General features: G+C 44.7%; 1 protein-coding gene across 1 annotated transcript in view; it reads right to left on the bottom strand.

Moving 5' to 3' along the window:
• Positions 1-15782, bottom strand: part of LOC134351725 (differentially expressed in FDCP 6 homolog) — a 68495-nt gene that overhangs the window by 51165 nt on the left and 1548 nt on the right. The window contains exons 2-3 of the mRNA XM_063058302.1: positions 7285-7425; positions 2649-2831 (exon numbers count right to left, since the gene is read on the bottom strand). Coding sequence (XP_062914372.1) covers positions 2649-2831; positions 7285-7425 — 324 coding nt within the window. The remainder of the gene's footprint in view (positions 1-2648; positions 2832-7284; positions 7426-15782) is intronic.

Genomic DNA, 15782 nt, shown 5'->3' with positions numbered 1-15782 from the left:
TGCTCAATGGGTCGTCTCTGGCAACGGGATGGCCATGGATAAAGAAAGAACAACTAAGGAGTGAAATGAAGGATGCTATGAGGATTCTTTAGCATTATTATTTCAAAGGATCTGTCCTGAATCCAGCACGTAAGTGCCATTACAAAGAAGGAACAGCAGTGCCTCTACTTTCTTAGAAGTTTGCGAAGATTCAGGATATCACCTAAAACTTTGCCAAACTTCTATAGATGTGCAGTAAAGAGAGTATACTGACTGATTGCATCATGGCCTGGTATAAAAATACCAAAGCCCAGGAGTAGAAAATCCTGTAGAAAGTAATGGATACAGCCCAGTCCATCAAAGGTAAACCCCTTCCCACCACTGAGCACACCTACAAGGACCACTGCCACAGGAAAGCTCTCTTCTCACTGCTGCCATCAGGAAGGAGGTACACACCACCCGGTTCAGGAACAGTTCTTACCCCTCAACCATCAGGCTCTTGAACCAGAGGAGATAATGCCAGTCATCCCAACACTGAACTGATTCCACAGCCTATGGACTCACTTTTAACAAATCTACAACTCAAGTTTTCAATACTTATTGCTTATTTCTTATTTTTCTATTTGCACAATTTGTCGTCTTTTGCACATGGGCTGTCTGCCTGTCTTTGTTGTGTGCAGTTTTTTTAATTGTTTCTATTGAGTTTCTTTGTATCTACAGAGAGTGCCGCAAGTAAATGAACCTCAGTGCACGTACTTTGAGAATAAATTTACTTTGAACTTTTTAAAAGAGTACAAAGGGCAAAAGAGAACGAGAAGGTAAAAGAAATAATAAAATTGTAAGAAAAGGGAAAATAGAGGAAGATCTTCTCCCCTTCTCATGTCCTCCCAATCTACCTAATCCCAGCACACATTCCCTTCCCATTGATTCCCAACAGATACAGCATCTCAGTATGCTTACTGTAAACACAAGAGATTCTGCAGGTGTTTGAAACCTTCAGCAGCACACACAAAACGTGAGAGGAACTCAGCAAGTCAGGCAGCGTCTATGGAGGGGAATAAACAGTCACCTTATCAGGTTGGGACCATTCATCAGGACTTCACGAGTCAGTCTCACTTTAATAGATACGCCATGTTCTAAAATCAAATAAAAAGCTGCACCATGAATTTCTGATGACAAAAGTGGCGACGTCGCCACGGGTTATTGCTTTAGGCCATCTCAGCTTCTGGAGAGGCACAGCAGGAAGTTAGAGCTTGGCAAGTGCCAAGACACTTGAGAATTTGGGTCAAACTGCAAAGAAGGAGGTTAACCACTGCCCACAAATCATGAGGTGGGAGGGGGAAGTTCACTAGTAGATTTCTCTGTTCTGTGACTTAAAAACAGAATGTACCGTGGCAGCAGATAGTCATCACATCTATTTATATTCCTCCCCCCCCCCAACCACCGAATGGAATTAACTAGTGGCAGACTAATTCTGGCCTTTACCTCACGTTTCTGATCATGCTTCTCATAATCTGATTTATTATCACTGGCATATGTCATGAAGTGTGCTGTTTGCAGCTGCAGTACAATGCAGTACATAAAAAATACTATGAATTACAGTAAAACTTTGACAAACTTCTATAGATGTGTGGTGGAAAGCATGCTGACCAGCTGCATTATGGCCTGGTATGGGAACCAATGACTTTGAACAGAAAACCCTACAAATGGTAGTGGATTTGTCCCAGAACATCATGGGTAAAACTCTCCCTCCCAACCACTGGGCACATTTACATGAAACATTACTGTAGAAAAGCAGCATCCACCAAAGTTCCTCATCACCCAGCCCATGCTCTTTTCTCTCTGCTGCCATCAGGCAAAAGGTACAGGAGCCTCAGGACTCGCACCACCAGGTTCAAGAACAGTTACTACCCTTCAATCATCAGGCTCTTGAACAAAAGGGGATAGCTACACACATTTATTGAGGTGCTCCCACAAATGATCTCACTTTAAGGACTCTACCTTGTTATTTCACACTCTCGTTAGTTATTGCTATTTTATACTTGCATTTGTACAATTTCTTGTCATCTATGCTCTATTTGATCTTTCATTGATCCTGTTTAGTTACTAACCTACAGATTTGCTGAGGATTCCCATAGGAAAAAGAATCCCAGGGTTGTATGTGGTGACATATATGTACTCTGACAATAAAATTTACTTCGAACTTTGAAAACTGTATACAAGAATAAGTAGCTCAAAAAAGAGCGAGGTAGTGTTCTTAGCTTCAATGTCCATTCATAAATGTGATGGTGGAGGTGAAAAAGTTGTTCCTAAAGTGTTGAGTGTGTCTCTTTGGGCTCCTGTACCTCCTCCCTTGTGATAGTAATGAGAAGAGGACATCTCCCAGAGAGTGAGGGCCCTTAATGATGGATGCCAAATATTTTAGCATTGACCTTTGATGATGTCTTTGATAGTGGGGAAGCCAGTGCCCATGAAACATTTGGGGAGGTTAAATGTGAGCTATTATTCACTCATACCTTGATCACTGGTGGTTGTAGGTTGCCTAGTCCAAAGAAGGTTAGCCACATGGCGACAAAACAGAAAATAATTTACAGTCACACTCTGTCTGCGCCCAGTCCCAGCTCTGAACCACCTCTCATCCTCATCACAACAGAATGCAGTAGACCCACCTCCTCCTGCACCATGACCAGGGGATACTTGTTCTCAGACAGGAAGTTGAAAAGACACCAGAGCATGAAGGCCTCTTGCTCGGAGATCAGGCACTGGGGCTTTGAGGGCCTGTAGTTCTTGCGGGCGGTCAACGTCCAGCAGAGCTCATTGAAAGTTTCCTTGACAAAATTACCATCCTGTGCCTGGTAGAAGAGGGAGGGTGTTAGATGGTGCAAGCATTTCACATCACTGAAGGGAGGAAAATAGATCCAGCCAGTTGCTACACAAGATGAATACTGAAGGAAAATTATAGTCAGAGGAGCAATACTGCGCTGCTCCAGGGCCAGTACTGATTCTTTTACTCATAATAATATAGTACTGTACAGAAGTCTTGGGCACATATAGTTAGCTAGGGTGCCTAAGACTTTTGCACAGTACCCTACCTTGACACAAAATACAACAAAGAGACAATTACAGTGTCTAGCACAATTACTAATACAAACTAAATTAAAATGTTCCCATCTATGTCAAGGTGCCCACTGTGTTCCCTCTCCATGGTTACCTGGGCACAGATATACCCCCGGAACATCGCCAGGCAGTCTGCCCAGATGGAAACCTCTGCTGCCCATTTCCAGGGACAATGAAGGGGCTATCTTTGCCAGGAACAAGTTTACTAGGACACCTTACCTCCCTCATTACTGGATGACCACATACAAGTAGAGTGCGGTTAAAATGCAAGGGGGCCGGCTGGTGGTGTAGTGGCATCAGCACGGGACTTCAAGGTAGATGGTCGTGAGTTCAAATCCAGCCAGGTCTCAACTTGGGCAGCAGTAATATCTGTGCAGAAGAAAGGTCTGGCAATCTACTTCCATATCTTGCAATGAAAACCTTATGGACCCTATGGTCCACGAGGTCACATAGAATTGGACCTGACTTAATGACTGAACAAGGATTAGTGCTGTGGCCTTGTTGGGCTGGAGCCAAGGGAGTACTGTGCCCTTGTCGGGTCAGTATTGGGGGAATACTGCTGTATTAGAGGTTAAACTGAGTGGATATAGCACCAACACTATCTCTGGTGTGGAGCGGTGCATTATAGAGTATCAACACCTAGAACAGACTGCACTGTCAGTGAGCTAATTCTTCATTGCTGGGCTGACGTCATTGTGTCAGGACTGAGGTAGCTTTTGTTTGTCAGAAGGGTGTGAATGAGGGCACGCTGCACTCTCACAGGGCTGTGTATAAGGAAGAGGGGCTAGTTGGAGCAAAACTCATCAGATTAATCTCAGAGACCGATATAGCAGCGGTACTTGTGGACCAGGTGGGAAGACTCCTTCCACCTCAAGAAGCCACCATATTGCAACCTCTGTTGAGGTCACGGCTTAGTTTAGTCGTTTCTCATGGGTTTATGGGGACAGACGGATGAGTTAGAGGTCAGGTTATGGTTTCGGACAGGGACGAAAATCCAGGCCCACTGGCCGGAGCACTTTGTCTGCGAGTGTCTGCTGAGGTAGTGAAAGCCCCAATGTCTGCGTGTCCGAGTGCAAATCAGAGTTTGCTGGAGTCTGCAATCTAAAGAAGTCTTGGAGGTTAGAGGGCTCTGCATGTGTGTGAGTGAGGGGAAGGAACAGGGTTTGCTGGGCTGTTGTTGTTGTTTGGGTATTCTATATTGGCACCGGAATGTATGGTGACAATTGCAGGCTACCCCCAGCACACCATTGGGTGTGTTGGTTATTAATGCAAGTGACACACTTCACTGGATGTTTCGATGTACATGTTATGAATAAATGTGAATCCACTTATCTCTGTGCTGGTAAGCAGCACAGTGGACGGCTGAGAAATAGGCCCTCCTCCAGTGCTGAGCTCACACCTGCCCTGACATTCATTGCCCAATCACTGGAGCAACCAGATCTCCAAGACTCTGGCATCCCCCCTGAAAACTCCCCAAGGCTTTCCTTCACTACAGATTCATTGACAACTCCTTCTCTGCCTTGGTATCAAGTTTTATTCTAAGATCAGTGTGATGTTTTAGGGAATTTAGCTATATTGAATGCAAATTATTGCTACCAGTGATCCCAAGCTCCCTATGACTGCACGACTGCAGATATAATAGTGGCCAAAGGACCTAGGGTAATGGATGAACTGAAGGAAATTTATATTAGGCAGGAAATGGTGTTGGGTAGACTGTTGAGTCTGAAGGCTGATAAGTCCCCAGGACCTGATGGTCTGCATCCCAGGGTACTTAAGGAGGTGGCTTTAGAAATCGTGGACGCATTGGTAATCATTTTCCAATGTTCTATAGATTCAGGATCAGTTCCTGTGGATTGCAGGGTGGCTAATGTTGTCTCTCTCTTCAAGAAAGGAGGGAGAGAGAAAACAGGGAATTATCGACCGGTTAGCCTGACGTCAGTGGTGGGAAAGATGCTGGAGTCAATTATAAAAGATGAAATAGCGGCACATTTGGATAGCAGTAACAGGATCGGTCCGAGTCAGCATGGATTTACGAAGGGGAAATCATGCTTGACTAATCTTCTGGAATTTTTTGAGGATGTAACTATGAAAATGGACGAGGGAGAGCCAGTGGATATAGTGTACCTGAACTTTCAGAAAGCCTTTGAGAAAGTCCCACATAGGAGATTAGTGGGCAAAATTAGGGCACGTGGCATTGGGGGCAGAGTACTGACATGGATTGAAAATTGGCTGGTTGACAGAAAACAGAGTAGCGGTTAACGGGTCCCTTTCGGAATGGCAGGCGGTGACCAGTGGGGCACCGCAGGGTTCAGTGTTGGGACTGCAGCTGTTTACAATATATATTAATGAATTAGATGAAGGGATTGAAAGTAACATCAGCAAATTTGCAGATGACACAAAGCTCGGTGGCAGTGTGAAATGTGAGGAGGATGTTATGAGAATGCAGGGTGACTTGGACACGCTGGGTGAGTGGGCGGATGCATGGCAGATGCAGTTTAATGTGGATAAATGTGAAGTTATCCACTTTGGTGGTAAGAACAGGAAGGCAGATTATTATCTAAATGGAGTCAAGTTAGGAAAAGGGGAAGTACAACGAGATCTAGGTGTTCTTGTATATCAGTCACTGAAAGCAAGCATGCAGGTACAGCAGGCAGTGAAGAAAGCTAATGGTATGCTGGAATTGAGCATAGGAGCAAAGAGGTCCTTCTGCAGCTGTACAGGGCCCTGGTGAGACGATACCTAGAGTATTGTGTGCAGTTTTGGTCTTCAAATTTGAGGAAGGACATTCTTGCTATTGAAGGAGTGCAACGTAGGTTCACATGGTTAATTCCTGGGATGGCGGGACTGTCATATGTTGAAAGATTGGAGTGACTGGGCTTGTATACACTAGAATTTAGAAGGATGAGAGGGGATCTGATTGAAACGTATAAGATTATTAAGGGATTGGACATGCTGGAGACAGGAAGCATGTTCCCGCCGATGGGTGAGTCCAGAACCAGAGGCCACAGTTTAAGAATAAGGGGTAGGCCATTTAGAACGGAGTTGAGGAAAAACTTTTTCACCCAGAGAGTGGTGGATATGTGGAATGCTCTGCCCCAGAAGGCAGTGGAGGCCAAGTCTCTGGATGCTTTCAAGAAAGAGATGGATAGAGCTCTTAAAGATAGCGGAGTGAAGGGATATGGGGAGAAGGCAGGAAAAGGGTACTGATTGTGGATGATCAGCCATGATCACAGTGAATGGCTCAAAGGGCCGAATGGCCTACTCCTGCACCTATCGTCTATTGTTTATTATTGTCTATTGAGTCTTCTCCTTTATCAGAGTCATAGAGCACTATAACACAGAAACAGGCCCTTTTACCCATCTGTTTGGCGCTGAACTGTTATTCTACTTAGTCACATCTACCCGCACCTGAACTATAGCCCTTGCGTCCATGTACTTGTCAAAACTTCTCTTAAATGCCAAAGTTTAACCCATATCCACCACTTCTACTGGCAGCTTGTTCCACACACCATCTCTGAGTGAAGAAGTTCCCTATCACGTTCCCCTCAAACATTTCACCTTTCACTATTAACCCATGACCTTTAGCTCCAGCTTCATCCAACCTCAGTGGAAAAAGCCTGCTTGCATTTATCATATCTACACCCCTCTTAATTCTGTATTCCTCTATTTAATCTCCCCTCAATCTTCCACGCTCTAGAGAATAAAATCCAAACCTACTCAGCTTTCCCTAAAACTCAGGCCCTCACAACTCAGCAATACCCCTGTAAACTTGCTCTATACTCTTCAAACTTATTGATATGTTTCTTGCAGGCAGGTGACCAGAACAGCACACAATACTCCAGATTTGGTCTTACCAACATCTTACGTAACTTCAACATTATACTCCAACTTCTGTACCCAAAACTCTGACCTATGTGCCAAAAGCTCGCTTTACGACCCTATCTAATTGTGACGCGGCTTTCAAGGAATTATGGATCTGTACTGCTGTGTCCTTCGGTTCCACCACATGCCTTTGTTTCCTCCCACATCCTGAACGCATGCAGGTTGGTAGATTGATTGGTTACCATAACTTGCCCCCAGTGTGTGGTTGAGTGTTGGAATGAGGGGCATGATGGGAATGTGGGGAGGGTGTTGGTGTGATTGACTGGTTAGTATGGACTTGATAGGCCAACTGAAAGCCAGACTCACCTTGCCCAGGATGTACTTGTTGAGGTAAGGCATGTAGCCTTGGCTGGACACAGGCCCATCGTTGTCATCACGAAAGTGGTCTTCCAGAGCCGAGGGATCATGAGGGATGTTCAGCGCTGTGTACAGGTTGTGTGACAAGACCTGCAGGAGACAGCCCAAGATTCAGTAGAACTTTAACACGGTTAAGCAACGTACAGCAACTCTCACACTTATCTCTCCAGTAGACCACAGTCAGTTACCCTGGCAACCACACACTTAGGCTCTGGCTGAGGGGGTGGAAATGGTGCAAATGTGTTTACCTGAAGCTATAGGACGATAGGACACAGGAGCAGAATTAGGCCATTCAGCCCATCAAATCTTCTCCACATTTTAATCATAGCTGACTTATTATCATTTCAACACCTTTCTCCTGCCTTCTTGTAACCTTTGACACCCTTACTAATCAAGAACCTATCAATCTCTGCTTTAAATATACCCAACGACTTGGCCTCCACAGTCATCTATGGCAATGAATTCCACAGATTCAATTCCCTATGGTTAATGAAATTCCTCCTCATCCCTGTTCCAAAGGGACATCCTTCTAACCTCAGGCTGTGCCCTCTGGCTCTAGATTCTCCCATTATTGGAAACATCTCTGCCTACACTCTATCTAGGCCTTTCAATATTCTGAAAGTTTCAATGAGATTCCCCATTATTCTTCTAAACTACAGTGAATACAGACCCAGAGCCATCAAATACTGCTAATGCATTAACCCTTTTGTTCCTGGGATCATTCTAGTGAACCTCTTCTAGACCCTCTCCAATGCCAGCACAGCCTTTCTTAGATATGAGACACAAAACAGCTCACAATACTTAAATGCTGCCTGACCAATGCTTTATAAATTCTCAGCAATATATCTTTACTCTTGTATTCTGGCCCTCTTGAAATCAATGCTAACATTGCATTTGCCTTCCTCACCACCCACTCAATCTGCATGTTAACCTTTATGGAATCCTGCACAAGGACTCCCAAGTCCCTTTGTACCTCTGATTTCTGGATTTGCCCCATTTAGAAAATTGTCTACACCTTTACTCCTTCCACCATATGCACAACTACGTGTCACTGTGAATAATAACTATAATAGTTATGATCTGTAACACAGAAGTCACTTCCCGTCCTCACAACACTGTTTTTTTTCTAGTCTAACACACCACTTTCAAAGTTCAAAGTAAATTTATTATCAAAGTACATATATGCCACCATATGCTACCCTGAGATTCATTTTCTTTCACAGGAGAATACAGAAATACAATAAAAACAATGTAAAACTACACACAAAGGCTGACAATCAATCTACATGCAAAAGACGACAAGCTGTGCAAATACATACATAAATGTTAAATTTAGTTACAGCAGGTGGTAAGAGTGGGCTCCCTCACCTCTGCCCCTCAACACTGTGCCCCTCAGAGATGTGTCCTAAGCTCCCTCCTTTACCCTCTGTATACCCATGACTGTGTTGCCAACAGCTCTAACCTGCTAATTAAATTTGCTGACAACACTACACTGATTGGCCTGATCTCAAATAATAATGAGGCAGCCTACGGAGAGGAAGTCATCACCCTGACACAGTGATGTCAAGAAAACAACCTCTCCCTCAAAGTCGCAAAACCAAAGGAGCTGGTTGTGGACTACAGGAGGAATGGAAATGGGCTAGCCCCTATTGGCATCAATGGATCTGGGATTGAAAGGGTGAACAGTTTTAAGTTCCTCAGCACAAACACCACTGGGGATCTCACGTGGTCTGTACATACCGGCTGTGTGGTGAAAAAGGCACAAAAGTGCCTCTTTCACCTCAGACAGTTGAAGAAGTTTGGTGTGGGCCTCCAAATCCTAAGAACTTTCTACAGGGGCACAGTTGAGAGCATCCTGACTGACTGCATCACTGCCTGGTATGAGAACTGTACTTCCCTCAATCGCAGGACTCTGCAGAGAGTGGTGTGGACAGCCCAGCACTTCTGTAGATGTGAACTTCCCACTATTCAGGACAGGTCTGTAAAAAAGGCCCGAAGGATCATTGGGGACCTGAGTCAACTCAACCACAAACTGTTCCAGCTACTACCATCTGGGAAACGGTACCGCAACATAAAAGCCAACAGGCTCTGGGACAGCTTCTTCCAACAGGCCATCAGACTGCTTAACTCATGCTGACACAACTGTATTTCAGTGTTATATTGACTATCCTGTTGTACACTCTACTTATTATAAATTACTATAAATCAGACATTGTACATTTAGACGGAGACATAACGTAAAGATTTTAACTCCTCATGTATATGAAGGATGCAAGAAATAAAGTCAATTCAATTCAAACAAAATGCTGGAGGAACTCAGCAGGCCAGGCAGCATCTATGGAAAAAAGTACAGTCCATATTTCGGGCTGAAACCCTCCAGCAGGACCAAGCATCTGCAGATTTTCTCTTGTTTGTAATTTATTTAGTTATTTAGCTCATACTAAGAACACGAGTTGAAGTGCCCTTGTATATGAGCCCATAGATTGTGGAATCAGTTTGGTGCTGAGGTGAGGTGAAGTTATCTGTGCTGGTTCAGGAGTCTGATGGTTGAAGGACACTAATTGTCCCTAAACCTGGTGGTGTGGGACTCAAGGGTCTGGTACCTCCTTCCTGACGGCAGTGGTGAGAAGAGAGGACTGCCTGGATGCCAGGGGTCCTTCAGCTCCATCAGACACACCCCACGTAACTCCTCCATCACAATGAACCATTTGTTGCCAATATTGCCAGCTTATCGCCTTCGACAATTATTCCCCGCTTCCTCCAGCTCATTTCCTTACTGAGCCACATGTTCCACATCCTGCACTCCACCATCATTAAACCCATTTTATGCCCCACTTGTTACTCAGAATTCCCCCTCGTTGCTTCCACTTTCTCCCACTAGTCCCCACAACCTCCGGCTTTTTGTTCCTGCTCTCACCTCATCATCTCTCAAACCCCCTCACTATCATTACTATCCTCCTCTACACCTGTACTTTGCTCCACCCCAAGAACACAAACTATGCTGCTTCCTACCCCCCACCCTCTCCCCGCATAAACTGCCCACCGGCACCCTTTATCATCTAAAACTTCCACATCCTGGTTTGTCATCGCAAAGTTTGACAGACTTCTTTAGATGAACATTCTGGACTGATTGCCTCACAGCCTGGTATGGAATCGCCAACCAGGGAGGGAGAAGTCAACAAAAAGTGGTGTATACAACCCAGTTCATCACAAATATAACCCTCCCCACCAACGAGTATATTTACAAGGTGCGCTGCCACAAGAAAGCAGCATCCATCATCAAGGAGCCTACCATCCAGACTGTGCTCTCTTCTCAAGGAAAACATCCAGGAGCCTTAGGTCCCACACCACCAAGATCAGGAACAGTTATCACCCTACAACCATCAAGCTCACTCACCCTGACACTGAACTGATTTTACACCATAGACTCACTTTCAAGCTCATGCTCTCGGTATGTTTTTTTAATTCGTGTGATTTTTTTTTGGCACATTGATTTATGTAAACTCTACTGCATTACTTTATTTGTCTGTAAATACCTGCATGAAAATTCACCTGCAGATCTGTTGGGGGTCACCTATTGTTACCTTACCTCCATTCGGGGCCCCAAACAGTCCTTCCAGGTGAGGCAACAGCTCACCTGAGAATCTATTGTGGCCGCCTATTGTAGTCGGTGCTCCCTATGTGGCCTCCTCTGCACTGGTGAGGCCTGACCTAAATTGGGGCACCGGGTTGTCAAGTGCCTCTACTCTACTTGCCAAAAGCAGAAATTCCCAGTGGCCGACCATTTTAATTCCTATCCCCATTCCCGTTCTGACATGTTAGTCCACGGGCTCCTTTTCCGCCACAGCGATGCCACTCTCAGGATGGAGGTTGCAGCATCTTAAATTCCACTTAGGTTGCCTCCAAATTGCTGGCATGAACACTGGTTTCTCCTTCTGGTAAGTTTCCTCTCCCCTTCCTCAATTCCATACTCTGACCTCTTAATCTCTTCTCCTCATCTACCAATCACCTCCCCCTGGTGCCTCACCTCCGTCCCTTTTTCCCCATCGTCTACTCTCCTCTCCCATTAGATTCCTTCTTCTCCAGCCCTTTACCTTTCCCACCCACCTGGCCTCACTTACAGTATCTGCTTATAGCTAGATCTCCTTCCTCTCCACCTACCTTTTTATTCTGACATCTTCCCCCTTCCTTCCCAGTCCTGGAGGAGGAGCTCGGCCTGAAACACCAACTGTTTATTGATTTCTATAGATGCTGCCTGACCTGCTGTGTTCCTCCAATGTTTTGTGTGCTTTGCTTTGGATTTCCAGCATCTGTAGAATGTCTTGTGTTTATGAAATGAAGCTCAAGGTAGTTTATAGTGACATACATGTACTTTGTTAAATAAATTTACTTTGGTTTTGAGGTGATAACCCTAGTTAGAACCAGGTTAAATACCATTTGCTGAGAGAGAGGAAGAAAAAAGGGAAATAAAATAGGGAATGTGTGGATATGATAATGGATGTTAAAAAAAACCAGCAGTTTTCTGTATGTAAACAGTAAGTGGGCAGTAAGCAGGTAGAAATGACTCGGGGATAAAACAAAGAGATACAAGTATAACTAGACTACTAAATGCAAACTAGTTTCTGATGTTTGCCAAGGAAGATAGTGAAACACCCAAGGGGAAGCAGTCGAGAAAATAAGCGAGGTGAGAAATGAAACAGAGGGGTGTCTGGGATGTGGGAGCTACAGTATACATAACTACTCATGGGAAAAAACATTGAGAAGAAACCCTACTGTGATGAACCAGTTCTTTTGTGGGATCTCTAAAGCACAAAGATTAGGACCACCTGTGATTCCAACAATGGACAAAGATATTCCTTCCGCGAGCACACAGAGTACGAGCGTAAATTTGCAAGGAACATAACGATAGACTACCGATTTCTCATCCTGGCATTCAGCCCATGAAATCAGCACGAGAGCAACACGAGAGCAATCCACTTCTCCGCTAACTCCCACACTGTGACCTTCCCTCCCACGCTCTTCTCAACTGCTATAGCAGGACACTTTGAAAATATCAACAGGGTTAGACTAAGTCAACCACCAGAATCCTTTCTGAAGATGTAACTAACACAATCGATGAACATGGACTACTAACTCTGGTACGCTGAGAACTGAGCAAGTATTTTACAAAGCCCATGTTATCATGTAAAATTAGAGCACATGATATTGGAGTAATTCACTGGTTGACAGACAGAAGGGATTTTTCTTACGGTGGCAGCAGTAACTGCTGAGGTATCACAAGGATCAGGTTTTGGGCCTATTTGTATGCATAAGTGATTCAGATGAGGAAATAAAATACTGTACAATACTTCAAAGTTTGCTGACAACAGGGCCTTTGAGATCCATGTCCAAGGCTCCCTGAAAGTGGCCACAAAAAAACGCTAGAATCTTAGAGAAGGCAAGTGGCGTGCTCGCCTTCAGAAGTCGAGGCTTTAAGTTCAGGAGTCAGGAAGCTACATTGCAGCTTAGTAAGATTCTGGTCAGGTCGCGTCTGGAGTTTTGCATTCAATTCTGGTCGCACTGTTTCGGCAAGGATGTGGAGGCTTTGGGGAGGGTACCAGGATGCCGTTTGGATTAGAGGGCATGCGTCACAAAGAGGGGTAGGACTGCTTTTGGTGGAGTGGTAAAGGCTAAGGGGAGACTTGATAGAGGTTTGTAATATTATGAAAGGTCAACAGTTCGTATCTTCCCACAACCTGGTCCAAATTTATCGTACCAAAAGGGACGCATTTAAGATGAGAGGGGAAACACTCAAAATGATGTGCGGAGTAAGATTTAAAAAACAGAGTGGTAGGTGGCTAGAATGTGCTGCCGGGAGTGGGCGTGCGGGCAGACACAATAGAGAGGTTATGCAGAGAATGGAGAGAATGTGCAGCAAGTGCAGCCAGGAGCAATTAGGTCTCATTAAATTAATTAGTTTGGGACAACATCGTGGGCTGGAGGGCCCGTTCCTGCACTCTTTATGGTCTAAAACTAATGTGGGCAGGACGGTGGACTGTGAAGTGTATGCCAAGAAACCTTCGAAGTAACTTAGACAGATGGAGAAAGTGGGAAAGTACGTGGCAGAGGCAATATAACGGAGAGATGTGAGAAAAGTGGCGTATTGTTTAAATTGCGTCACGTTGTGAATGTTGATATCCAGAGACAAAATCATTGATATCAGTATGCCAGTCACTGGAAACAAATGAAGGTGCACACCATCAGTTCAGACAGCAACTGGGACCAAGCGGTGAGCAAGAAGAATCTCCCTCCCTCTTCAACTTAGTACTTTACATTCTCTTTCTCTCTCCAGCCCATCACATCCAAATATCTCTGCAGCTCCTCCCTCTGAACTCTCCCCAACTCACTACCATTCTCCCATTTCACCTTATTTTCACTCTCTTTCATCAGCTAAGTACTTCACCTCCCCAAGTTTAAGCCTGCATACTTTGCTTCTCTTTAATCAGTTATTAACCCCACTTATCAACTGCTTACTTACCGACCCATCACTCTCCACTGTCACATGCTAAGCTATCCGACCACAGAGAAACTCAATACTAGAGACTTCCTCAACCAGCCACTTGCACAGCTGTAATATCTGTCCAACGGAGGTACAATGGACATGTTCTTCATCTCTCAACAAATCCAATAAAAATATAGACAGCTGCCAAACACTAACAACTTCAACCTCACATAAGCTGTAGTCTTTGTAAAATGGGAGAGAGTCTCACACAAATTTAGCTTTCATATGAAATTCATGCATTCTACATTTTTCCCCCACACAGTTGCCTCCGACATGTCCTGATGAAGAGTCTTGGCCCAAAATGTCAACTGTTTATTCCCTTCCTTAGATGTTGCCTCACCTGCTGAGCTCCTCCAGCACTGTGTGTAGCTGATATGTCTTCCTTTTTCTCTTTTATTTATTCAGAGATTCGTCACAGTTATAGGCTCTTCCGGACCAATTCACATGCACAGCCCAATTACACCATGTGAGCAATTAACCTACTAACCCACCTCTATGTCTGGTACATGGCAGGAAACCGGAACACCCAGAGGAAACCTACACAGTGACAGAACTAATGTACAGAGTCCTTACAGAAAGTGGTGGGAACTGAACCCGAGTTACTGATGTCATAATTATACATGGTTTCCTTTTAACCGTAGCAGAGAGAGCCCTTACACCGTCACATCATTTCCCACAGCTCTGCTCTCATGCCATGTCCCCTGGACAGAATGAGGATAGAGGAGCCTTGTCTTCCCTACCAGAGATATTCCCTGTGCTTCATCTATCCCTTCCTTGCCCCCCTCTCTCCTTAAAGCCAGCTTGTTTCCTCTTCCTCCCAATTCTCACAAAGGGTCTTTGACCAAATACATTCATTCTGCTCCTCTCTCCCCAGGTGCTGACCTGCTAAGGTTTTTCAGGTATTTCTTTTTGTTTCAGATGTTGAGTATCTATAGATCTATGGCTTTCATTAATCGCTGACACAATAATGTGCAAGATGCAATCCGAACTAGCGGGTCTGCCACAGACCCAATCCCAACGTAGACTCGATTCCACACTTTCTCAAAATCCTCGCTGCAATACTGCTTGAAAATCTGTCCACTGGTATGGCTGGTCCACAGGATGAAAGGGAAACTGCTGCTTCTTCACCCCCAAACCCAGTTTGGGTCACTGGATTATGGTACATTGCTCAAATCCACATGCCCGCCAAGCATCAGAGTCCTTTGCTAGGCTGACCACTGCACTACTTCAGAGTACAAAATCAAATTAAATTTATTGTCAAAGTACATACGTTTCATCATATATGACTTTGAGATTCATTTTCTTGCAGATATTTACAGGAAAATAAATACAATAGAGTTTATGAAAAACTATAAATAAGAGACTGACAATCAAGGCACAGAAGACGAACTGTGCAAATATTTTTTTAAGAAGTAAATAAATAATATTGAGTTGTCGAGTTATTGGAGGTGATTCAAGAGAAGTTCAGTGTTGAGGTGAGTGAAGTTATCCCTGCAGGTTCAGGAGCCTGGTGGTTGTAGGAGTAACAACTGTTCCAGCCCGATGGTTGTAGGGTAATAACTGTTCCGAGCCCGGTGGTTGTAGGGGAACAACTGTTCCGAGCCCGGTGATTGTAGGGTAACAACTGTTCCGAGCCCGGTGATTGTAGGGTAACAACTGTTCTCAGCCCGGTGGTTGTAGGGGTTAACAACTGTTCCGAGCCTGGTGGTTGTAGGGTAACAACTGTTCCGAGCCTGGTGATTGTAGGTTAACGACTGTTCTCAGCCCGGTGGTTGTAGGGGTTAACAACTGTTCTCAGCCCGGTGGTTGTAGGGGTTAACAACTGTTCTCAGCCCGGTGGTTGTAGGGGTTAACAACTGTTCTCAGCCCGGTGGTTGTAGGGGTTAACAACTGTTCCGAGCCCAAT

Source organism: Mobula hypostoma, chromosome 9, assembly GCF_963921235.1.
Source record: "Mobula hypostoma chromosome 9, sMobHyp1.1, whole genome shotgun sequence".
NCBI lineage: Eukaryota > Metazoa > Chordata > Chondrichthyes > Myliobatiformes > Myliobatidae > Mobula > Mobula hypostoma.
This window is presented reverse-complemented; position numbering and strand designations above follow the sequence as displayed.